Source organism: Geotrypetes seraphini, chromosome 13, assembly GCF_902459505.1.
Source record: "Geotrypetes seraphini chromosome 13, aGeoSer1.1, whole genome shotgun sequence".
In the NCBI taxonomy this organism is placed as follows: Eukaryota; Metazoa; Chordata; class Amphibia; order Gymnophiona; family Dermophiidae; genus Geotrypetes; species Geotrypetes seraphini.
Window position 1 is genome coordinate 39627805 of NC_047096.1, and position 25292 is coordinate 39653096.

Here is a 25292-nt window from a genome sequence, read left to right on the forward strand (position 1 = left end):
TGATCCACCAGAGACCAGTCATCAGACTCCCGATCCAGGACACGCTCAGCCCACCGAAACACGGCGCGAGCGACCAGCCCCCCACAAATAGCCGCCTGGACCCCAAAGGCAGAGACCTGAAAATTTTGCTTAAGGATGTTCTCCAACTTGCGCTCCTCAGAGTCCCGCAAGGCAGAACCGCCCTCAACAGGCACGGTATGCCGCTTAGAAATCGCCGAGACCACCGCGTCTACGACTGGCGATGCTAAAGTAGCCCGATCCCCCTCTGGGATGGGATACAAGCGAGCCATGCTGCGCGCCAACCGAAACGGCGCCTCCGGCGTCTTCCACTGTTCCAGAATAATATCCCGAATATCCTGATGCATAGGAAAAGAGCGGGAAACGGAACGGATCCCCCGCAGCAGAGGATCCCCCACACGCGGAGTCTCCAGCGGCGCATCCTCAAAACGCAACACCGAAGAGACCTGTTGAATCAGGTCCGGCAGCTCATCTCGCTGAAAAAGGCGCACCACGGACGCCTCTTCGCCGGAGGACGGGAAACCCGACAACCCGCCACCAGCGGCCGTCCCCTCGAGAGGGTCCTGGAACTCCTCAGAAAGGTCCAGGTCCTCATCCAAACCGACACGCTCCTCCGACCATAAATCCTCATCCCAAGAGACCCGCGGACGCTTGGACAAGGGAGGAGGAGGAGGGGACGCCACAACAGCCGAGAGAGGCAAAGCCGCAGGGAGCGCGGAGGAAACCCCACTCCCCGAAACCCCCTGAACGCAACCGGGACCCCCTGCCGCCTGAAAATAGGCTCTGCACAAGGAAAAAAATAAATCAGGAGAAAAAACCCCCGAGGGTCCCAAGGGACTCCCTGCCACAGCAGGGGACCCAGCCGAAACCTGCCCCTGTTTTTCCAATACAGGGGGAAGGTCACCTGAGGTGGAAGACAAAATGGAGGGGCCAGACTGAGAAGATGGCGACTTTCCCGCCAAAAATGCTCCCTCCATAGCCTGTAGCGGCTGAGAAGCCTGAAAAGTCCCAGCCGCTAAAACAGGCAAGCCGGCATCAGCTGTCAAAAAATCAGCTGAGAGGGAATCCCCAACAACCCGACCATCGGCGGCTCGGGGAATCCCTCCGTGGGCGGTCGGAGAAGACCGGGCTTCCCCACTGCTCCCAGCCGACTCGCGAGGCAACATCGGCGGGGAGCTCTGGGCGCCTGCAGCCGCTGCCGACGGAGCTCCTCCACCGCACCGGCCTGAACACCGCTTGCACAGGCCGGCCGCGAGTGCCTCGCGCCTGGAGCACAATGAGCACTTTTTCCCTTTAGAAGTGCTCATTGCTCCATACGCGACCTAGCTATAAAAAAGTGCCGGTTAGATGAAAAAATACAGTAAAATACAGTTTTCTTAAAGGGAAACAACCCTCCAGACCAGCACTACCTCAGGATTTTTTTTTTTTTTTTTTACAGAACAGACTCCACAGGCTCTCGAAGCAATATGCCTTGCTTGATTTAGGGGGCAAGGCTTACTGCTGAGGCTCCTCTAGAAAAAAGTGGGGAGGTGGAGGAAGTGGGGGGAGGGACCCCGCTCGAGACCCGCCGGGTTTGACACCCCCGAGGTCGGACGAACCCCAAAACAGGGTCCGCCCAAGCTCCGTCCAGCCAAAAACAGGGACTATAAACCCCCTAAACAAATTCCAACAGCCCTACCAAGGGAGATGGGTACAGATCACATCAACACCTGCTGGAGACTGAAAGAAGACTGAGGGAAATAGAGAAGGGAGTATAGTATATACTGTCCCACAGTTTTGTTTTCAGTCTCCACCTGCTGGTCATGATTGGATATATACCCATTCGTAAAGATTAACCTCTACTGGTCTGGAGAGTGCTAAAGAACAATCTTTTTTATTATCTGCGATTATTGTGTTGCTCTAATAAGAACTACATTGAAATAGTAACACAACACCAGAGACTAGGGTTAAACTGCTATTTCTAGCTCTCAGAATTTCTCACAACCCCTCTATACAGTATACACAAACCAGAGCAGGTTCTGGATCACTCTGGAGGGACTCAAGGAAACAGAAATAGCAGGTAAGACCTCATTTTTCTTTCCTCTTCTTCTCTCCAGACCAGTCCAGATGCATAGGAAGTACCAAAGTAGTATCTAATTAGGGAGGGGGCCCTAGACAAGCCTGATTCCAACACACATGCCCCAAAGGCTATGTCCTGTAATGCTACATAAAGCAGCCAAGGAAGATCAAGTGACCGACCTAAAGATATCTTGCAGTAAAAGTAAGCTAAGATAAAACTCTGCTGAAGATCAAGCCTGGGCCCTAATTGAGTGAGTTCTCAGACCCAAGTTTTACTGCCTGTCCCCAAACTGAAGTAATAGTCTTCTTATACCAGCAAACCACCAATGGCTTCATTGCTGCCTCATTCTTTATGGGCCCACTTCTAAACAAGTCAAATAGATGAATGAACTTGCAAAAACATTTGGTCTTCTTCAAGTAACCCTGCAACTGGACGTCCAATTGATGCAGATTCCCTAATGTTCTGTGCCTTCCACCTCCTGAAATACCAGGAAGGAAATGTCTGATTTATATGAAATGCAGGCATGTCCTTGGCAAAAAGGAGGGAACCAGGTGAATTACCAAGAAGGTCTTCTGATATGAAAGAGCCTATACCTCTGAAATCATTTGTTCCAAACATGTTGCCACAAAGAACACACTTTTCAGTGTAACTTCCATCAGCAATGTCTCCCAAAGATGCTCAAAAGGCCATAAGGTTAAGATCCTAAGGAAGCACAATTGGAATGTGAGCTGTCAAAGAATGACCCTGCAATGACTTCCTATAACATGCAATGGCAACTGTCTGAATGTATAAGAAATGCAAGGCCAATCCTTCAAGACCATCCTGGAGAAAAGTCAAAATGTACAGTAAAGAAAAATAAGGGAGATCAACTCCAGGATCCTGGCACCAAGCCTAAAAGATCTTCCACATTTGAATATAAGCTAGATGCTGACTGCTTCCTGGACTGTAATAAGGTCAATTATCCCCTGACCAAAATATTCTTTTGTTCTAAACCTCACCTCGAAACAGCATCTGAAATGGCCCCTGAAACAGAAGCCTCTGCCCACTTTCAGCCTCATGAGATCCACATAAAATGGCCTCTGGGGCCACCAGCATCACCAAGCCCAGGTGGTTTTCCCTTCTCTGGATCACCCACCAGGGGACATGGAGGAAAATATAAAATAGCCCATTCTGAGGTCATGAGTGAACTAGGGTATCTAACTCCAGGTGACTAATTCTCTTTTCCCAGGAACCTTGGCATTTTTGTTAGATGCCAGTAAGTCCAGAATTGATTTTTCCTAATGAGAGATGATATGATCAAGGTTATGTCTACTAAAAACCATTCTCCTGGGTTTAGCAAGTTTCTGAAGATGAAGAGGACTGCCTGTCACCACTGTGGTCATGTTCTTTGTTGTCATATCGGAGACACCTATTGAAGAACTTGTCAGGGAATCTTCTGGTAACTGCTGAGTCCACTGTATAAATGCAGAATACAAGAATTTTTCAACCCTGAAGAGATTGTCATAACAATTTTCTAGTGTTTTTGAGTGTGGATGATGGCTTGCTCCAGACAAATTAAATTGGAGGCTTCGTTTGTGTCTGGTGAGAAGAAAGGAAAGTGATTAAAACTAGATTAAGTGAGTCCTTCAACGGTCTCTCTGCCTGAAGATTCTGCTGCTTTAGATATGCTGGAGGAATTAAGATCAATTAAAACCTTCATGAAAAGTAATTCTGAGCAGCTTGCTGTGCTGAGAGAAGAAGTCTCCAAAATATCTAAATAAATGGAAGTTGCAAATAATAGGATGGAGCATTTGGAGAATAGAGTGGGTAACCTGGAGGAAAAGCAGAAACAAGTGTGGGTCGGATCATAAACTGTTGTCAGAAATGGAGCGGAGACTGGAAGATTACGAGAACAGGTCTCATAAGAATAATTTAAGAATCCTTGGACTTCCAGAAAATGTTGAAGGGAGAGATCCAATTTCATTTATTCAGGAATTGATTCCTAAGCTGTTTCCATTGTCATCTAAGCATCCCTTTGAAGTGGAGAGAGCGCACAGATCTCCAGGTAAAAAACCGAATGGATATGTGGGCAATAGACCACTAATCTTTAGTGTGCTTAGATTTCAACATGCTATAGAAATACTCCAACTGGCTAAAGAAAAAGAGAGGTGAAGTACATGGAATCTAAAATATTAGTCGTGCCAGACTTTGCTAAGAAGACGGCTAAACTGAGGAAATAATTTTTACAATTAAGACCTAACCTGCTACGGATGGGGGCAAAATTTGGGCTTATGTACCCTGCTATTATGCAGGTTACATATAAAAATCGCTCCTATCAATTTGAAGATCCAGTAAAATTGAACGAATTCATCTTACAACAGGCAGAGCCTATGTCATAAAGATTGTTGGATGTGGGGGGGTGGAAATGAGAACTATGGTGGTTGGTCAGATGAATGTGAAGTGGTAAAAGAAATGTGGAAAAAGAACTGTGAGTTATAATATTGAAGCATAGATAACTGAAGAAACAATAGTTTAATAAGGCGAGTGACTACAGCTGACTGTCAGATTAAATTTGAAATTTGACGGTTGTACAGTATTGATGGAATGATTCTAAACTAAGATTGACAGCTTTGAAAAACCTATAAGAATATACCGGAAGACAAGAGGTGGGATCTTTTTCTAATGATTAGAAGCGGAAAGATTGGTTGCAGCATCGAGGAAGGTGAAAAGTTCCTGTGAAGATTCTCTTGGTGATGGAGTCATTTGCATCAAGAAGAAATGGAATTTTAATTGCTTTGATTGGTTTAATCAAAATACTGGATAGAAGGTAATCGCTTAGGGAGGGATTGGTGCTCAGGTTGAATTTGTCACTTCCGGTACTGGGAAAGATACTGTCCGAGATTTTGTCAATATGCGACAGCAGTAAAGAAGAAAATGGAAGTTGATTGAGCAGGAATAGTGCGGGGATGTGAATGGAGACTTATGCCAATTGGATTCATACTCTTAAACAATTTGAAAAAAAATAAATAAATTTTTGACTATAAGTATGGAAAACGATATGCATAGGTTAACGCTGTGTGTGTATTTAACTTGAAAATATAAAACATCATAATTTGGATAGCTTTGCTTGAATGAACGTGGTTGATTTTGTATTCTTTTACTAGATTAGTTATATATACATATGGGTGGGGTTATGTAGAAAGAAAAGGGATGTTTAATGGGGGAAGTAGTCATAGATTTAAAGGGAAATTTGGGTTTTAAAATATTCTGAATTTTAATTTATGTTTATTAATTTATTATTCACACTGTCGGTTATTATTTTTATTATGTTAAAACGTCAAAGATCTCTTCTCCTTATTCATTCAAGCTTTTAAATCAATTTATTAGCGAGTGTAATTGGTATCTTATGTGTCTTTAAATTTTTGAGTTACTTAAAGAATTTATTTCAATGACTGATTGAATGATAGGGTATGATTTATTATGTTTTAAAGTTTATTAATTGAAGAATGGATTAGAGTGTGGAACAATTGGGATAAGGGGTTAAGTTGGGGAATTTGATAGGGTAAATGCTATAGACTTTAATGTGGTGTTTTGGATGATAATATGTATGTATGAATTCTAATTTCATTTTTTAAAAGTAATTTACTAGCATTTTGTGATGAATTGAATACTGGGGATGTTAGAAATGGGGGAAAGTATTTATTGATATACTGAGTATTATTATATTACAACATAATCATTTTATTAGATGAGAACACATTTATGAATGTTATTAAGGTTTTTTTATTTTAATTTATTAGGTTACTTGCTTAATATACTTGATTGATTGATTGATTGATTGATTGCTATGGGATGAATTAGTAAATTTCATATAGTTTGTTAAAATTATTGTATAATTGGGATAATAGGTTGATGTGGGAAATTTTAAGGGATGCTTGGCTGGGACTTTAGGGGACTGATCTAAATGGGTGCTTTCAGGCAAATATATAATTTAAAGGGAGGGGGTGGGAGGGGGGATGGGGATTATTTGTGTGGGAAATAGGATTTGTATGGTTTAAAATATGTTTTTAGGGGCTAATTATTTTGTATTATTTGTTTGGGTTTCAATTGTGGGGAAGTGGAAATGAATTTAAAATTGTTTTCATTAAATGTTAATGGTCTCAATCATCCAGTTAAGAGGAAAAAAACTCTTACTTTCTTGAAACAACAAAATGCGGATATATATTATATTCAAGAGACACATTTAAATGCTTTAGAATCTAGTAAATTAAAATCTGGGTGGGTTAAACATTGTTTTTTTTTATCCTGTAGTAGGTAAAAAGGCAGGAGTGGTGATTTTAATTAATAAGAAGTGTATGGCTTCATTCAAATTGATTTCTGGGGATCCTTCAGGAAGATGGGTTCAAGTAAACATGAGTATGGGGAAACATACCCTGAGGCTTATAAATATATATGCCCCTAATTCAAATCAAATGGATTTTTTTTTAAGGCTCTGCAACAGTTGATTTTACCACTGGCTGCCTCTGATTTAGTGGTGGCGGGGGACTTTAATGCTGTAATGGATCCTATGTTGGATAAAAAACCTATTAGGATGTTAAAATCAGTATGATTAGATAATTTGGTTCAATCTTGTGGTTTAAAGGATATATGGAGAATTCTTCATTACAATGCTCGGGAGTTTTCCTTTCATTCCCACGTTCATAAATCATTTTCACATCTAGATTATATATTTATATCTGATACATTTGTACAACAAGTCAAAAAAGCCACTATTGATCCAATCTTTTTATCAGATCATGGTGGAGTTTGGATCAAATTTAAACTTGAAGAACAAGATTGTAATAGACCTGTTTGGAGGTTTAATAATACATTGCTAGCAGATGCAAAATTTATAGAGGAATTTCAAACAAAAATGAAGGAGTATTTTCAACTCAATACTTCAGAGGAAATCTCATTGGAAATACTATGGGATGCTTTTAAAGCTACCATGAGAGGGCAAATTATCTCGTATTTGGCTCATGTTAGAAGGAAACTCAAGATGGAATTTTCTAATTTGGAACAAGCTTGGAGACACAGTTGGCCTTGAAATGGGAACAAAATACTTTACAGGCCCTATTAAAAGCTAAATATAATTATAATGAGATTTCTTCTAAATTGGCTAGGAAAGAGTTTTTGTGCAGCAAGCTCTGTATTATAGAAACTTGAATAAAGCGGGAACAGTATTGGCTAATTATCTTAAAGCAAAAAAAAGTAAAAATTGTGGCTATCACAGATGAGAATGGGGTAACTCATTCTCAAATTGGAAATATCCTAAAACAATTTTTAACATATTACAAGGCTTTGTATTCTTCTGAGCTTTATTCAAATAAAGAACTTGATGGATTAAATTTTTTAAAATTAATTAAAGGGCCAAAAATTCCAGAGCATGTTAAAAGATCTCTTGATTCGCCTATATCAATGAAAGAACTACAAACAGCATTGGGGTCCCTTAGAGTTGGATCCACTCCAGGTGGTGATGAATTTACTTTAGAGTTCTATAAATCATTTCAAAGTTCCTTATTACCGCATTTATTAAATTTATATCAGGCTCAACTGACTAAAGGTTGCATTACAGGTATTATGGCAGAATCGTTAACCATTGTTTTACCAAAGTCAAATAAAGATCCTACTTTGGTTTCAAATTGCAGGCCTATTTCTTTGATTAATGTAGATGGAAAACGTCTGGCTAAGTCATTGGCTTTGCGCTTGGCTAAGGCTCTTCCTTATATCCTTGGTATGCATCAAACGGGGTTCGCTGCTCAGAGACATTCTTCTAATAATACCAATTTGGCTTTTCATATGTTAAATTTAACAAAAGCCATGGATGATCCGGTGTTCTCTGTATGCTTGGATGCAGAGAAGGCATTTGATCGGGTAGAATGGGCCTTCATGTATCAAGCAATGGATTGATTTGATATTGGATCTGGATTCATACAAATGATTCAGACCATGTACAGCTTCCCTTCTGCCAGACTAAATATTAATAATACTTTTTTCTGAACGTTTCTGTCTGAGGAGGGGAGTAAGACAAGGGTGTCCATTATCTCCTTTACTGTTTGATATTGTTTTGGAACCCTTGTTATTGGCTATCCAGCAGGCAAGGGAGATTCAGGGTATTCCTTATACAGGTCGGGAATAATATAAAGTCTCTGCATATGCAGATGATATTCTGCTTCAAATGAGGAATCCTGAGACAACCATTCCACATTTGATTGAAAGGTTTGGAAAGTTTTCAGGATATAAAATAAATTGGAGTAAATCAGAGATTCTTCCTCTCAATGTTCATTGTCAAAAGGGTTTATTTGATTTATTCCCCTTTCTTTGGAAGGAAGAGGGGATTAAATATTTAGGCATTTGGATTCATAATACGTTCGAAGAGACTATTAAAGTTAATGAAAGAACCTTATTGCTGAAGGTCACAGAAATGTGTGAGCAATGGAACCCCTTACATCTGTCTTGGTGGGGGAGAGTCCAAACTGTTAAGATGATGATCTTGCCTGTAGTGTGTTACCAAATGGGCATGTTGACAGTGTATTTTCAGGGGTCCTTTTATAAAAAGTTAAACAAAATTCTAACTAAATTTATTTGGCTGGGGAAAAATGCGAGAATTGCCTTAGTATCTTTACAAAAGCCAATTGTGGAGGGTGGTAAATTTTCCAAACTTTTATAGGTACCATCAAGCCTATATTATGCGTCAGGGTATGCATTGGATCCTCCCTAAGCTCATGCAAAACATTCCAGATTGGTTATGGTTGAAATGGCAGCTCCTGTCCCCACTGAGATTGTGTTACCTTTTGAGTATCAAGATGCCTAGGCTATATAGGGACAATATAATTTTAATGGACACTTGGAAGACATTAAAATTTATTACTAATTTAACAGATATTCCAATTCATAAATCCACTTGTCAGTCCCTTTGGTTGAACCCCAAGATTCAAATTAGAGGGTTTAAGGTCATCTGAAAGTACTGGATGAAGATGGGCATATGTACTTTAGACGATGTTGTATCAGACAGAAAGCTGCTTGAGTTTTCACGACTGCAACATAAATTTGGTATTGCTAAAACCCAAAGTTATAAGTGGTTGCAGTTGAAGCAGGCCTTTCGGAAGGGGTTCCCTGATTGGAAAAATCTTCAAAATCGGTATAGTTGCTATTCCTGTGCTTCCAGGCGGATTTTCTGCATCACCAGGCCGCTCAGTGGTATAAATTAATATCTGGATTTTTGAATAAGAAACCAAAAACTGGTCTTTGTGACATTTGGAGCATTGAGATAAAGCATCAGATTACTGAGTCTCAATGGCCACAAATTTGGACTTGGAGGATGAAATGTACAATGTCTGCATCTATGAAACAATCATAGTTTTTCTTATTACATAGAGCTTTTTGGACCCCAGTTTGTTTACATAAAGTAGATAGTTCCAAATCTAATAGATGCTGACACTGTCATCTCGAAGCTGGGACGTTGGATCATTTATTATACTATTGTCCCTTGATACTGAAATTTTGGAAATCTATTTGGGATCAAGTTAATAATCTATTAGAGAATCCAATGGCGGTATCGTATGATACAATTTTATTTGGTACATTTATGAGGACAAAGAATCAAATATCTATGAGAAATAATAAACTTCTTTTTATAATGACAGGGGTTGCCATACAGCTTATTTTAAGCAATTGGAAAAATTGGGATAGATTAAATTATTCATTCTGGTGGAAGTCCCTGTGTTATGTTTTTAAAATGGAAAGGTTTATGGCTATTTAGAAGGATAGTTATAAAAAATTCATGGATGTTTGGGAACCATTAACTAAGTACTGTAAAGACTGATCATTGTAGATAGGAAAACATACACATCCTGGGAGGGGATAGGGTTTTTGGAATTGTTTAGTGGATATGTTTAGGTTCTTTATAGATTTTTATTTATTGATTAACTGATGGAAGGGTGGGGGAAATAATTTTTTGTTAATAATCTTGGTAAGTTTATTGTGCTTCAATTTTAATATTCTATGTAAATGTATTAATTATTGTGCACAAATGTAGTTTTAAAAATGAATAAAGATTTACAAACAAAATTATGTATGAAAATTATGTAAACCGTTTAGTTTTAAACAGTATAAAAATTTTTTAAATAAATACATGCAATGCAAACAGTTTGCAATTTCCAGCATTTCAGGCTGAGGTAGATAAGCAAGCAAGAGCAAGCAAGTAGACCAAAGTAATGCACACACCTTTCCGCTGAGTGTTCTGTTTTGGCCCATAGTTGACGCGCCCACAGTTTTCAACTAGGATTCTCAGTTTCCTGTAACCCTGCAAACAGGGACAAATCCTTAATATTCACCCAGTAATAATAATAATAATAATAATTTATTTCTTATATACCGCTATACCGTGAAGCTCAAAGCGGTTTACAGTAAAGATACATTTTGACAGTACATGAGATACAAATGGTTAACGATAAAGATACATTTTGTCAGAACATGGGATACAAGTGGTTTACAATAAAGGTACATTTTGTCAGTAAGTGGGATACGAGTCATACAAGTGGTTTACAATAAAGATACATTTTGTCAGGACATGGGATACCAGGGAAGAGAGGGTAAGAGTTAGTCTCAAATCTAGAGTTGGGTTAGAGGCGAGGTAGAGAGGAGTGCAGTAGCGAGGAAGAGGTGGGTTGGGAGTTTAGAATTTGTTAAACAATCGAGTTTTCACGGATTTTCTAAAGTCTGCGTTTCTATGTAGTGGCCTCAAGTATGGGTTTTCCCAAGCCATGTGATCAGCCTGGCTGCCTGGAAAGATAACATTCTATCTAGAAACTTTTTGTATTGGTAAGATTTCAGGGAGGGGTAATTTAATAGGTTTGTTCTGCGAGTGCTATTGTTCGAACCGTTGAGAAAGAATTGGGAGATTAGGTAAGTTGGAAGCATCCCAATGACAGCATTGTATCAACATATCAAGTTTAGATAGGACAAATGATTCTAGTATTAAAATTGCCACAGGTCTTTGAAATTTGCCTGCTAATAAACTTGAAAGTCATATAATTCTTGTCATGCAGAAAAATAAGCTGCTTCCTCTTAAATCCACATATCTAAAAATGAGCAGAAGAAGCCTATAAAAAACTATCCAGCCAATATTTAAAGTGATGTAAGCAAGCAGGAGGCTCCAGCCCTCTTAAAATCGCCTCTGGCTGCCTAACCCCGATATTCAGCGACACTAAAGTGGGCAGTGCCGCTGAATATCACCTCTGACCACTGCAAAAAAGGGAATTGGTACAGGGGATGGTATAGGAAGGTGCCCAGATTATGTGGATACTGGCACTGAATATTGGCTGGCACCACATAATTTTCTTACCATTAAACCCCTTCCTCCTGGCCTCTGATAAAGCCCCCTCCTTCCCGCCCTTCTTAGGAAGAGGAGGAGATAGTGGATGATGTGAATGGGCAAACTGGATGGGCCATGTTTCATTGATCAAGGCACCCCCCTAAGAACAACCCCCACCCCCAACAACCTTCCTCCTGCCATCTAGGTAGGCCTTCCCCACAAATCTACCTAATCTCCCTGGTGATCAGTAGAGGTCACTGGGGGCAGGAGGGAAGGCCATTCGCTCCTGCCTCTTCCAGTTTCCCTGAAAAAATGGCTGCTACAACTTTATAAGGCACCTTGCATTACTGAGAGCTCATGGCAGCCATTTTTTCAGGAAAGCCACAAAGGATAGGAGTGAGTGGCCTTTGCTCCTGCCCCCAATGACCTCCACAAATGACTAGGGACATCAGGTAGGCCCTGGAGGACTACTGAGATACTTGGAAGGATTGAAGGCATTCCAGGGGGTGAGGAGGCCTTGATTATGGCAGCAGGCTTGGGGGGGGGGGAGGGAAGCTCTGTCAGGGGATGGGGAGGATGGAGGGGTTAATGGAAAAAGTTATTCATCTGGGATCTGCATTACTGTCTTAAGTGGGCCCCAACTGAATATCAGTCCCTACTCACATAAGCCCTGGCAGTCAGCTTCAGGAAAATAAGCCCCGGATATTTAGTGTCAGAGCCTACACACAGCCCAGCACTGAATATCTGGGGCTAATTTAGCCAGCGACAGTCAGCTGAATAGTGGCTGGTGCAATGCTCCTCCTAAGGATTGACTGAGTGCATGCACATTTCTTCTCATGTGAGCAACAAGTTCTAAAAAACCAACAATTTTCCAGATTTGCAAGTAGTTTTGTGAATGACCATGTAAAATATGTGAGTAACACTCCTAGAATGTATGAGCGCTTGCTCACGTGCTCAGCTTAGAGGTAACATAGCCAGTATGTTACCTGTGCATTCTTCAGCATTTTAATAGTAAATGTGACAGGACTCAACTTTGATTAATTTACTATAAATTATGGTTAAATTCTTGAAGTAGCTACCTGACAATTCCCCTTTGGGAACAGTTTTGGTAACAAAAGTTATAGTACTTCACAATCATAAGATAACAAATGATCCATATGGATAATGATGTTACAAATGTCATCAAACATCCTACATAAGTTTTTCAGATGCCAGCAATGGTAACATGGCTGCTCTTAGGAGACATCCTGAAGAGCAGTTTAAAGAGTTTCAAAAATAATGAATTGGCATGAACCATTTTAACTGACAGGATGAGTATTACTGCTAGCAGTGTGTGCTACTGAAGACCTGTTTTCTACTACTAGCAGCCTCTGAACATCTCTAAAATTCTACTGTCATTCGCAGCACAGGCCTATTTACTCACCGGCACCTCTGCAATGTTCAGTTCCAGGTTGTTGTAATCAATGGACCCAACCAACTGGTTGCTAACAAACACCTAATAATGGGGGGGAAAAAAAGCTTGAATTCTTCTTCTGAGGAGCAAACAACTAAATCCCCAAGACAGCATATGTGAGGAGCAGTGGGTTGCTCTATGAACTACTCAATCTGTAAGCTTTGTATAAAATAACAAACGATTACATTAAAAAAAAATACCCAGGGGAGGAAGAATGGATGGGTTTAAGAACCAGAATACCTTGTAAAAACCACACAGGCAGTTCCAGTTGATCACTCACCTACTCGTAACAAGTCAAGTACCCAACCAAATGATCAGCCATCCTATCAACTAGCCAACCAAAACATGGAACCTCATATCCAATGCCCATCAGAAATCAATCCTAATGATGGTATTTTCAGAGCCGTATTTTATGGATTCTATTACAAGAGGACAATTGAATTTTTATTTTTTTTTGGGGGGGGAGGGTTGCTTACTGTTTTCTCTTCATGTTTACCTGTGCTCTATCTTGAATGTGTCCCTGAGAATGGAATTGTCCTCCTCCGAAAATCACAGTTTCATATACTGTATACCCATAAGACTGGCCGTTACCATCATTCACTGGTAAGTTCTCCATGCTAACTGGCTCCACTGTTTTAAAAGGCTATAAGAGAAACATGTCAGGTGAAGCTATACCATTCATTAAACACTGAACTTTTCTTTGTTAGACAAACCTACCATTGAAGAACTGAACAGTGCCTTTGGCAAAGGAAGAATAGCCTTGTTCAGGAATGGGATGTAGATTCACTGGAATCTTCTATTTTGTAAAACAAAGGTGCTCCCTAGTATATTTTATAGAGTGGCATTAAAGGAACTGTAAATTATGCAAAAAGGACCCCCTGCCTTCCTAATACACACGGCTATCAGTATATGACACAATATAAAGTTGGAAAATATATCATAAACCCACATTCGATCCTAGTATTATATTTCATTTACCCCCCCCACCCCTTTTACAAAACTGCAGAAGAGTTTTTTAGCGCAGGCCAGTGCGCTGAATGCACTGCTCTCAACGCTCATAGGAACTTTATGAGTGTCAGGAGCAGTGCAGAGCATTCAGCACACTGGCCTGTGCTAAAAAAAACTTCTGTGGTTTTATAAAAAGGTGGGGGGGTTTAAATATATCTTCCTTATATTGCCATCTCAAGATCTAATATTCTTCTTATTTCCATTTATTCCTTTAGATTTATTAGAGGGAGGAAAAACCTCAGAAATTGGAGCAATATGTCTCATTCAGAGAAACACCTTTATACAGGTGAGAATAGTTCCAGCTCCAATCTTTGGCATAAAAACCTCCCCCTTTATTTTAAATAAATCTGCAAAAAATTAAAGATAAGTTTTTCACTTTGAGTGGTTGCCTGATTGTTTTTATGCTGGTGATATAGCACAGTTACTTACCGTAACAGGTGTTATCCAGGGACAGTAGGAAGATATTCTTGACTGATGGGTGACGGCACTGACGGAGCCCCGGTACGGACAATTTTAGAGTGATTGCACTCTAAGAACTTGAAAAGTTCTAGCAGGCCGCACCGCGCACGCGCGAGTGCCTTCCCGCCCGACGGAGGCGCACGGTCCCCAGTTAGGATAAGCCAGCTAAGAAGCCAACCCGGGGAGGTGGGTGGGACACAACAATATCTGCCTGCTATCCCTGGATAACACCTGTTACGGTAAGTAACTGTGCTTTATCTCAGGACAAGCAGGCAGCATATTCTTGACTGATGAGCAGTGCTCCCTCTAAGCGGGCGGGTGTTGTGAGCAAAATTTTTTTCGCTGTGCGCTACAAATATCGGGCGCCAGCGCCAACTCGCCCGATTCTCCTCTCGCCGCCCTGCCATCTCCGTACGCCGTGCGCTGTGACGTGAAACTTGTGCGCTGCGATGCAATATTTTGTGCGCCAGCGCACGCCAGCGCAGCTTAGAGGGAACACTGCTGATGAGTGACCTCCAAGCTAACAAAAAGAGGGATGGAGGGAAGGTTGGCCATTAGGAAAACAAATTTTGTAAAACAGATTAGCCGAAGTGTCCATCCCGTCTGGAGAAAGCATCCAGACAATAATGAGATGTAAAAGTATGAACTGAGGACCAAGTAGCAGCCTTGCAGATTTCGTCAATAGGAGTTGAACGGAGGAAAGCTACAGATGCTGCCATAGCTCGAACTCTATGGGCCGTGACAGAACCTTCCAGTGTCAGTCCGGACTGAGCATAACAGAATGAAATGCACGCTGCAAGCCAATTGGACAGCGTACGTTTAGAAACAGGACGTCCCAATTTATTCGGATCAAAGGACAGAAATAGTTGAGGAGATGATCTGTGGGGCTTAGTACGATCTAAATAGTAAGCTAAAGCCCGCTTACAGTCCAAAGTATGCAGAGCCTGTTCTCCAGAAGGAGAGTGAAGTTTCGGAAAGAAGACAGGCAGAACAATAGATTGGTTGAGATGAAATTCAGAGACAACCTTCGGGAGAAACTTTGGATGTGTACGCAGAACCACCTTGTCATGATGAAAGACTGTAAAAGGTGGATCAGCAACTAGTGCGTGCAGCTCACTGACCCTCCTGGCAGAGGTAAGAGCAATAAGGAAGAGCACTTTCCAAGTGAGAAACTTGAAAGGAGCTGTAGCCAAAGGTTCAAATGGAGGCTTCATTAAAGCAGAAAGAATCACATTGAGATCCCAGACCACAGGAGGGAGCTTAAGAGGTGGTTTCATATTGAAAAGACCCCGCATGAATCTGGAAACCAAAGGATGAGCTGAGAGAAGTTTCCCCTGAACTGGCTCATGAAAAGCAGAAATAGCACTGAGGTGGACTCTGATGGAAGTAGACTTGAAACCAGAGTCAGACAAAGAAAGAAGATAATCTAACAAGGTCTCCACTGCAAGGGAAGTGGGATCATGATGATGAAGAAGACACCAAGAAGAAAACCGTGTCCACTTCTGATGGTAACATTGCAGAGTGGCCGGTTTCCTGGAAGCATCCAGAATAGAACGAACGGGCTGAGACAGAAGAGGATCATGTGAGGTCAGCCCGAGAGATACCAAGCTGTCAGGTGCAGAGACTGGAGGTTGGGATGCAGAAGGGTCTCCTGATGTTGTGTAAGCAGAGAAGGAAACAATGGAAGAAGAATAGGCTCCCTGGAACTGAGTTGAAGTAGAAGGGAGAACCAATGTTGCCTGGGCCACCGTGGATCAATTAGAATCATGGTGGCTTGTTCCCTCTTGAGCTTGAACAAGGTTCGTAACATGAGAGGCAGAGGGGGGAAAGTATACAAGAACAGATTGGACCAATCCAGAAGAAACGCATCCGCTGCCAGACGGTGAGGAGAGTAGAGTCTGGAGCAGAAGTGGGGCAGCTGATGATTGTGAGGAGCTGCAAAGAGGTCTATCTGAGGAGTGCCCCATTGAGCGAAAATGGACTGGAGAGTCAAAGGATCGATAGTCCATTCGTGGGGTTGGAGAATTCTGCTGAGATTGTCCGCCAAGGAATTCTGCTCTCCCTGAATGTAAACAGCCTTCAGGAATAATTGGTGATCTGTCGCCCAAGCCCAAATCCTCTGGCCTTCCTGGCACAAGAGGCGAGAGCCTGTCCCACCCTGTTTGTTGATGTAATACATTGCAACTTGATTGTCTGTGCATAGTAATAGAACTTGAGGAAAGAAAAGATGTTGGAAGGCCTTGAGGGCATAAAACATCGCTCTGAGTTCCAGGAAATTGATGTGATGCTTCTTTTCCTGGGCTGTCCAAAGGCCTTGAGTTTGGAATTCGTTCAAATGAGCTCCCCATGCATAAGGGGAGGCGTCGGTGGTTATGACTAGTTGATGAGGAGGTAGATGGAATAGAAGACCTCTGGAGAGATTTGAGAAGAGCAACCACCATTGTAGAGACTGACGAAGAGATGATGTCACAAATACGTGTCATGAGCAAGGATCCGTCGCTTGGGACCACTGGGTAGCAAGGGTCCATTGAGGAGTGCGCAGGTGAAGACGTGCGAAGGGGGTGACATGAACTGTCGAGGCCATGTGACCCAAGAGTATCATCAGTTGCTTGGCAGAGATGGAACGTTGTGGAAGCACCTGCTGGCATAGAGATTGAAGAGTTTGAAGACGGTTGGAGGGCAGGAACGCTCTCATGAGGACCGTGTCCAGGATCGCTCCAATGAATTGAAGTCTCTGAGTGGGGATGAGATGGGATTTGGGTAGATTGATCTCGAACCCCAGGAGTTGTAGAAAAAGGATGGTCTGGTTGGTGGCCAGGAGCACTGTCTGAGATGAAGTGGCCTTGATTAACCAATCGTCCAGGTAAGGAAAAACCTGAAGGTGGTGAGAGCGTAGAAAAGCAGCCACCACAATCAGACATTTGGTGAACACTCTTGGAGAGGAGGCAAGACCGAAGGGTAGCACCTTGTATTGGTAATGACAGTGATTGATCATGAAGCGGAGGTACTGTCTGGAGGCTAGATTGACTGGAATATGGGTATATGCCTCTTTGAGATCGAGGGAGCATAGCCAGTCGCTGTGAGTGAGAAGAGGGTAAAGAGTGGCCAAAGAGAGCATTCTGAATTTTTCTTTGACCAAGCATTTGTTGAGATCGCGAAGATCTAGAATGGGTCTGAGATCTCCCGTTTTTTTGGGAACCAGAAAATAATGGGAGTAGAATCCCTGCCCCTTTTGATCTAGAGGAACTTCCTCTATGGCGTTCAGAAGGAGGAGGGATTGAACCTCCTGAAGAAGGAGGGAAGACTGAGGAGTGTTCAAAGCAGACTCTCTTGGCAGACTTTGGGTAGGAAGAGTCTGAAAGTTGAGAGAGTAGCTGTGGCGGATGATGTTGAGGACCCACTGATCCGAGGTGATGATTTCCCAACGGCTGATGTAGAAAGTAAGACGTCCTCCTATGGGTCGGGGAAGATGGGCAGATGGCGGAACACTGGCTATGCCCTGGAGAACCAAGTCAAAAGGGTTGGGTAGACTTCTGTGGTGGAGGAGGCTTCACCTGTTGCTGCTGTGCTGGCCTAGGAGGTTGCCATTGTTGTTGGTGCTGACGTCTAGGCTGTTGAGGAGCTGGTGGTAAAGGACGAGCCACATAGCGGCGTTGGTAAGCCGATTGTTGCCGGAAAGGCCGGGCAGGTGGAGTCTTCTTTTTGGTTTTCAGGAGAGTATCCCATCTAGTCTCATGGGCAGAGAGTTTTTGTGTAGTGGAGTCCATGGATTCTCCAAAGAGCTCATCGCCTAGGCATGGAGCATTAGCTAAGCGATCCTGATGGTTAACATCAAGTTCGGAGACTCTGAGCCATGCCAGACGACGCATGGCAAAAGACATGGCCGTGGCTCTAGAGGTCAATTCAAATGTATCGTAAATGGACCGGACCATGAACTTCCGAAGTTGGAGAAGAGAGGAAGAACAGTGGCGAAAGGCAGATCTCTTGCGGTCAGGGAGGTACTTTTCAAAAGCAGTCAGATCTTGAATTAGATGCTTTAAATAAAAGGAAAAATGAAAAGCATAATTCCCTGACCTGTTAGCCAACATCGCATTCTGGTATAATCTTTTGCCAAATTTATCCATGGCCTTTCCTTCTCTGCCAGGAGGGACTGAGGCATACACACTAGCCTCTTAAGGGTGGATTCCACTAAAAGAGACTTGTGGGGAAGTTGTGGCTTGTCAAAGCCAGGAATGGGAATGACTTTATACAAGGAGTCCAATTTACGAGGAGCTCCTGGGATAGTCAAAGGCGTCTCCAGATTCTTGTAGAAAGTCTCCCTCAAGATATCGTGGAGGGGCAATTTAAGAAATTCCCTTGGAGGCTGGTCAAAATCCAGAGCATCAAGAAACGCTTTGGATTTTTTGGACTCAGCCTCCAAGGAATAGAAAGAGATTCACACATCTCTTTCAAGAAAGAGGTGAAAGAGGTAGCATCCAGCTTAGAGGATGGATCTAGAACAGAAGGATCCTCTTCACCCGATGAACACTCCCCCTCAGAAAGAAGAGGCTCTTCGGAGTCACCCCACAGATCAGGATCTCTAATTTGGAAGCTGCGATCCCAGGACGCCGGTGTGGAGGGGTCCAGGTGTCGGGTTTTGCGTGCCGACTTACCCGACCTCAAAGAAGCGGTACCGGGAGATGTTAAGGGCTGTATCGGTGCCGAAGTTTGCACAGCCTGGTGTAGAGCTCTCGGTTCCGGAGACCGAGGAAGCAGAATGTACCGGTACCGACAAAGTGGATGCGGATAATAGAGGCTGCTCCACTGTCGGTACCGGTGGCTCAGACCGGACCGGGTCTGGAAGGTTCGGTGCCAATAGAGCAGGAAGGAGCTGTTGCAACTGCTCTTTAAGTTGCACCTGTAGGACGGCTGCAATGCGCTCGTCCAGGGAAGGCACCGGTACCACTTTTTTCTTCTGCGGTACCTGCGGTGCCACTCGACGCCCCGAGGATGAGGAGCCCGAGGTCGAGGGACTCACCTCAATAGGGGCGGAGCGCTTCTGCGGGCGCCTCGCGGTCGGCAGGACTGGGCTCGCTGCCACCGAGACCGGAGGACGCTCCAGCGGGGAAGGCTTCTTAGCCAGCTTACCTGAGTGTTGCGATGCCGGCGCGATGTCGAAGAGGTAGGTGCTGACTGAGTTGGGGCCGATGCCAGTGTCGATGTCGCAGGGTCAGACATATCGGCACCGAAAAGTAACCGTTGTTGAATTTGACGGTTTTTTAACGTTCGTTTTTTCAATGTGGCACAGCGGGTGCAGGTGGAAGCCTTATGCTCGGGATCCAGGCACTGTAAGCACCAGTTGTGCGGGTCTGTCAGAGAAATGGGCCATGCACACCGCTGGCACTTCTTAAACCCTGGCTGGGGGGGCATGAAAGTAAAAACGGCTTCTGCCAAATCGAAGGCCGAGGCCTCGATGGTGGCAACAGGCCCCGCCGGGGCGAAACCGAATAAAATAAAAGAAAAAGCTGTTTTGTTTGGTTTTTTTTTGAAAAACAATAAAATAATAAAAAAGAGAAAGGAAATACAATTTCCTCAGAGGTTTTCGCGAGCGGGAAGGCGTTCGGAAAAAAATCTTTTCAACAGCCGTTGAAAAGTGCGTCTTCTTAGCTCCGCGGAAACTAAGAAACTGGGACCGCGCGCCTCCGTCGGGCGGGAAGGCACTCGCGCGTGCGCGGTGCGGCCTGCTAGAACTTTTCAAGTTCTTAGAGTGCAATCACTCTAAAATTGTCCGTACCGGGGCTCCGTCGGTGCCGTCACCCATCAGTCAAGAATATGCTGCCTGCTTGTCCTGGGATAAATTTTGAACCTATCCCCCTCTTCTATGAAACTGAGTTAGCAGTTTCAAGCACAGGGAGCCGCGCTGAATAGCCTGCGCTGCTCCCGACGTTCACAGAGTTCCTATGAGTGTCGGGAGCAGTGGGGGCCATTCAGTGCAGCTCCCCACGCTAGAAACTGCTAGCGCAGTTTCATAGAAGAGGGGGTATGTGTTATGGATGAGTAGGACTACTATTTATTATAAACATCAACTCAATTTTGACCAGACATATTAACTTGTTTTTTGGAAGAAGATTATTTTGGATACAAGAATATTTTTTGTGAGAGCATTTATATGGGAAATAGAATATTTATTGAATGAAAGAAGATTCTCTATTCAAAAGATTCTGTAATATGAAGATTATCTAAAATATTTTGCAGATTTATTTAAAAAAATAATAGAGGGGGAGGTTTTTATGCCAAAGATTGGAGCTGGAACTATTCTCACCTGTATAAAATAAGGTGTTTCTCTGAATGAGACATATTGCTCCAATTTCTGAGGTTTTTCCTCCCTCTAATAAATATAAAGGAATAAATGGAAATAAGATCTATATTAGATCTTGAGCTGGCAATATAAGGAAGATATATTTAAATGAAATATCACACTAGGATTGAACGTGGGTTTATGATATATTTTCTGACATTTGTCTATTGACCACATTATATATGTATTTGACAATATAAAGTTGATCATAAGGCAGAATCTGTGGAAAGTTACTGCCAGATATTAAGGCTCGGCCCATTCTCCTTTCTCCTTCTATAGTCTGTGTCCTGCAAATGGCAAAAGACTGGAAGAAGATTCACCAAATTCAGCATAGTGGCCAATTCTGGACAGACTTCTATGGTCTGTGTCCCACAAATAGCAAAATGCAAGTGAAGTTTTGGCAACTCCAGTATTGTTGATCACTTTATTGTCACAAACTGCAAGTGAGGGTGCTTTGCAGCATAACGGAAAGGGGAAGCCATCTTGAATGGTAAGTTGAATACTGTCAGTAATATTTGGGGATGATATAGGGTTATAACCAAGGCTGCCTATAAGGTTGGCACGGTAGAAACTTGGCAACCAGTGTTTTAGCATGGGAGGCTGAGGCCCACATAGTGGTAGGCGCAGTCCTGGCCACCTTGTTGGACAGACTGGATAGACCATGCAGGTCTTTATCTGCCATCATGTACTGTGTAACTGTGCAGATACACAGAGGTACATACCTCTTCAATGTTCTGTATAATGTCCCACAGGGATACACACTGCTTAAATTCCACCATACCATATGAACCCTTCGTCATTGTACTAGGAGGAATGGGAAGCGGTTCCTCTGAAACAGCAAAGGGGAGAATCCTATAACTATATTATTATTGCAAATTCAGTAGAAACAAAACCATTGCACAAACTTAGCAAAGAGGCAGTCCTTATTGCTAATAGAGACAGAGGGAGTTGTGTATTACAGCAGCATAAAATGGTTTCAATCTGTGAAGACAGTTCACATTTTCTTTTGGAAAGGAGTCCTAGCTAGGATAGTTGGTAGCTTCTACTGTGGAATTAGATATGCTCTGTAAGAAAGGAATGCTGCAAAAACCAGCCTCTGCCCTGAAAAATAAGACACTGAACTACACCACCACGAGAGATTTAGAGCTTCTACATACCAATAAACTTGCTGAAAAGATCTCGAAGTTTGAAATACTTAGATGTGTAGTCACCAGCTTCAGTTAATGGTGCATCATAGTCTAAGCAAAACAAGAGAATGTCTTTATTTTTGTAACAATTAATCATTTCTTTCAATATGGAGCCATGTCTTCCAGCAGCTCAGACCGTAGCATACTTACCATAACTGGTGACATCCGCTTTGTATTCATTGAAATGCAAAGCTCCATTCATGAAGCCAAAGTTTGTACCTCCATGGAACATGTACAGATTGATGGATGCACCAGTCTTAAGAATATTCTGAATAGTCTTCACAACCACTACATGGAAGAGAGAGAAGAATGCCAAAGCTCAATATATTATAGAGCTAAAGAATACTGTATATCTATGACCTGAACATAAACAAATATAAATACTGATATCAAACCATGGAAAAAGCTATCACTATAATACATTCAGAGAAGAGGGTGACAATGGCATGTAGACTGATGCTGTAATCACATAATGGATCAAAATGTGCTAAAGGGTATTCTCCATTTTGGGAAAAATGCTTTTGGTCAATATTTAGCCAATGGTGGTCAGAAGTTTTTAAGCCACTGACAGCTGTGGACAGAATTAAGCTCAGATATTCAATGCCAGGCCATGTTCAAACATCGACATTGAATATCTGGATGTTATAAAGGTACTAGCTGATATACAGTGCCAGTACCTGCATAGCTATGCAGGGAGTCCTATCTGACCACCATCTGCCTCAATGACTGCTTTCCCTCCAGCCCTGCCCTAGCCCTGCTGGGGAAGTTGAGTTTCCACAGCAACTCTTTTTCAAAGCTTTCCTATCTGCTTGGTTGCTATTTCCACATTGGCAGCAGATTCATCCAGGGGAAAGCACAACTTACAGAACACAGGGAACATAGACGCCTCAGGAACAATCTTCACATCAATCTTTCAGAGCTCAGAGCTGTTTTCTATGCTCTCCATATGTTCAGACCTTATATATGGACCAAGAATGTGCCTTGCATGAATAATCAAGTGTTTCCACATCAACAAGCAAGGCGGCTTTTTCTGCTGTGGCTCTTTTGAATACTTCAAGAGGCCATGTCCATCTGGCACCTAGCCTCCACATAAATCACTCTCCAAGCAAAATATATTCTGGAACAATACAGCCAAATTGTGGACGCACTCAGTCACAAGCTCAACCTGCATGAGTAGATTCTTAACATCGCAGTAGTTGAAATACTCATCAGTTGGTAGAAACTCAAATTAGACCAGTTTGTAAACAAAGGAAATGTACCATATATTGTTTCATTCAACTAGACACCCATAGCATAGGTCACAGTGCTTTTGCCATCTCCTGGATAAGCAGCCTCCTCTATGCATTTCCTCTGCTTCATCAAATTTCCAGAATACTCCAGAAGATTTGGAGAGACAGGTCAACCTCATAGTGCCTTAACCCTCTGTTGTAGTTCCTTCCTATTTCTCCTGTAAACCGCGTCGAGCTCTACGAACGTGGAGATGATGCGGTATACAAACCTAAGGATTAGATTAGATTAGATTAACGGCCTTGACAAATTTGTTTCACTTGCCTGCTCTCCATGCAGGTTGAATGGCTGGACCTATTGGGGGAATCATCCATCAATGCTGATTCAGAAGAAAGGTCACCTGCTCCATACCAGTCTTTCAAGCCTTGCTCTGACAGCCTGGAGATTAAGTACAAACATAGACTGTTTCTCAGTCTCCCAGAAAGTGAAAGAGGTGCTCCTTGCAGCCTTGAGACTTTCTACTAGAAAGTGTTATCAGTTCAAATGGACAAATTTTTCTCATTGGGAAAGACTAAAAAACATAAACTTTTTATTCACCTATCTACTTCAGGTCTCAGAGTCAGGGCTCAAAATGACGTCCTTATGCCTCTGCTTTTTGATACCACAGACTACCATGAGAGAGTAAAAGGAAGGTAATTTTCCACTCTGTATCTTGTTTCAAGAGGGGCCACTCTAGAATTTGCTGCCAGCCAGTGACCTCAACATTGTGCTTGACCAACTCATGAAACTGCTATTCAGACCTCTGGGCCTAGCCACTCTAAAGCAACTAACTTGGAAGACAGTATTTCTGGTCACCATCATCTTGTTTAGAAGAGTCAGTGAGTTTAAGGCCATGGTCACTTATCCTCTGTATAACCAGTTCTTCCCCAACAAAGTGCTACTTTGCATCCATTTTAAATTCTTACTGAAGACTGTCTCGGAATTTTATCTCAACCAATCTATCGTGCTTCAGTCGTTCCTCCCAAGCTCTGCAAGCATCACTACACGTTGCACTAAAAACATGCCCTCCTCTACTATTTCCATAAGACAGAAACCCTAAGATCTACTCAGATTTTTGTCATTTTTAATCAAAATAACCCAAACCTACTACCCACTTCATAGCTGTCCATGTGGTCTGAGAGGGAGAATGATCCCAAAGACCTTTTGCCTGGAGAAGTGCTTGGTACTTTTGTCTTCCTCTGTTCCTTCACTGGTCTCTGACCCTCGGTTTTTGTTATTCTTTTTTTGTTGTTAAGATGATTTTGAACAGAGGACAGATGCAATTTTCCCGAAGCATGGAAAAAGACAGACTGAAGGAGGAGGAGCCAAATCTAGGCTTTTCTTGAGCTTGAGAAGAGATCTAGCACACAGGATCCATCGAAAGACATCACCATCCAGTGTGCCTGCAGCTCCCCTGCTTGTATATGGAGAAAATAATAATACATTTTAAAAGAAATCCATTAGATATGATGTTGAGAACTCACTATCTGCATCAAACACATGATGGTCACTTCCCCAATGATCAAACCAGCCTGTCCAATACTCCATTACCATCTTTGGCATTTTGCTCTATTGTGAAAGGAAAAGGAAAGGAAAATGCACATGAATGAAACTGTGATTCACTCCATAGCCAAAAATCTATCCAAACACCATTCTCAATATATACTTTAAAGTCCCTAAAATATATTAACTTACCACCCCCCCCCTTTTACTAAGCAACAGTAGAGGTTTCTACCATGGCCCAGAATGCTAAATGCACCAATGCTCATAGAATTCCATGAGCATCGGAGCATTTAGCGATCCAGGCTGCGGTAGAAACTAGTCAGGTTTTCAGGATATTAACAGCAAAATATATATGAGATATATTGGAATATTTGGGAAATATATTACATGATGAAATTTGGTCTTACTTGCTAATTTTCTTTCCTTCAATCCTGACAGACCAGTTCAGAATATTAGATGTACCCCCAATCAGCAGATGGAAGCAGAAAACAATGGTTTTCAGTGACGTTTTCACTGTGAAAGGATTGGTGCAGTTCTGGAACTTGCCAATAAACATTTGACAAAGCATGTTTGAACACAAACCCTGAAAACATAAACATTCCAAACAACTATGGGGAGGTGCTGAAAAGTTCTCAGCCCAACCAAGAAGAGAATGACGTGGATACAGT

General features: G+C 42.4%; 1 protein-coding gene across 3 annotated transcripts in view; it reads right to left on the reverse strand.

The window, feature by feature from the left end:
* GLB1L2 (galactosidase beta 1 like 2) overlaps positions 1 to 25292 on the reverse strand; it is a 228484-nt gene that overhangs the window by 48498 nt on the left and 154694 nt on the right. For all 3 annotated transcript variants that reach the window (XM_033919320.1, XM_033919318.1, XM_033919319.1), the window contains exons 9-15: positions 24606 to 24690; positions 22006 to 22143; positions 21826 to 21906; positions 21391 to 21497; positions 13361 to 13507; positions 12835 to 12906; positions 10322 to 10400 (exon numbers count right to left, since the gene is read on the reverse strand). In XM_033919320.1, coding sequence (XP_033775211.1) covers positions 10322 to 10400; positions 12835 to 12906; positions 13361 to 13507; positions 21391 to 21497; positions 21826 to 21906; positions 22006 to 22143; positions 24606 to 24690 — 709 coding nt within the window. The remainder of the gene's footprint in view (positions 1 to 10321; positions 10401 to 12834; positions 12907 to 13360; positions 13508 to 21390; positions 21498 to 21825; positions 21907 to 22005; positions 22144 to 24605; positions 24691 to 25292) is intronic.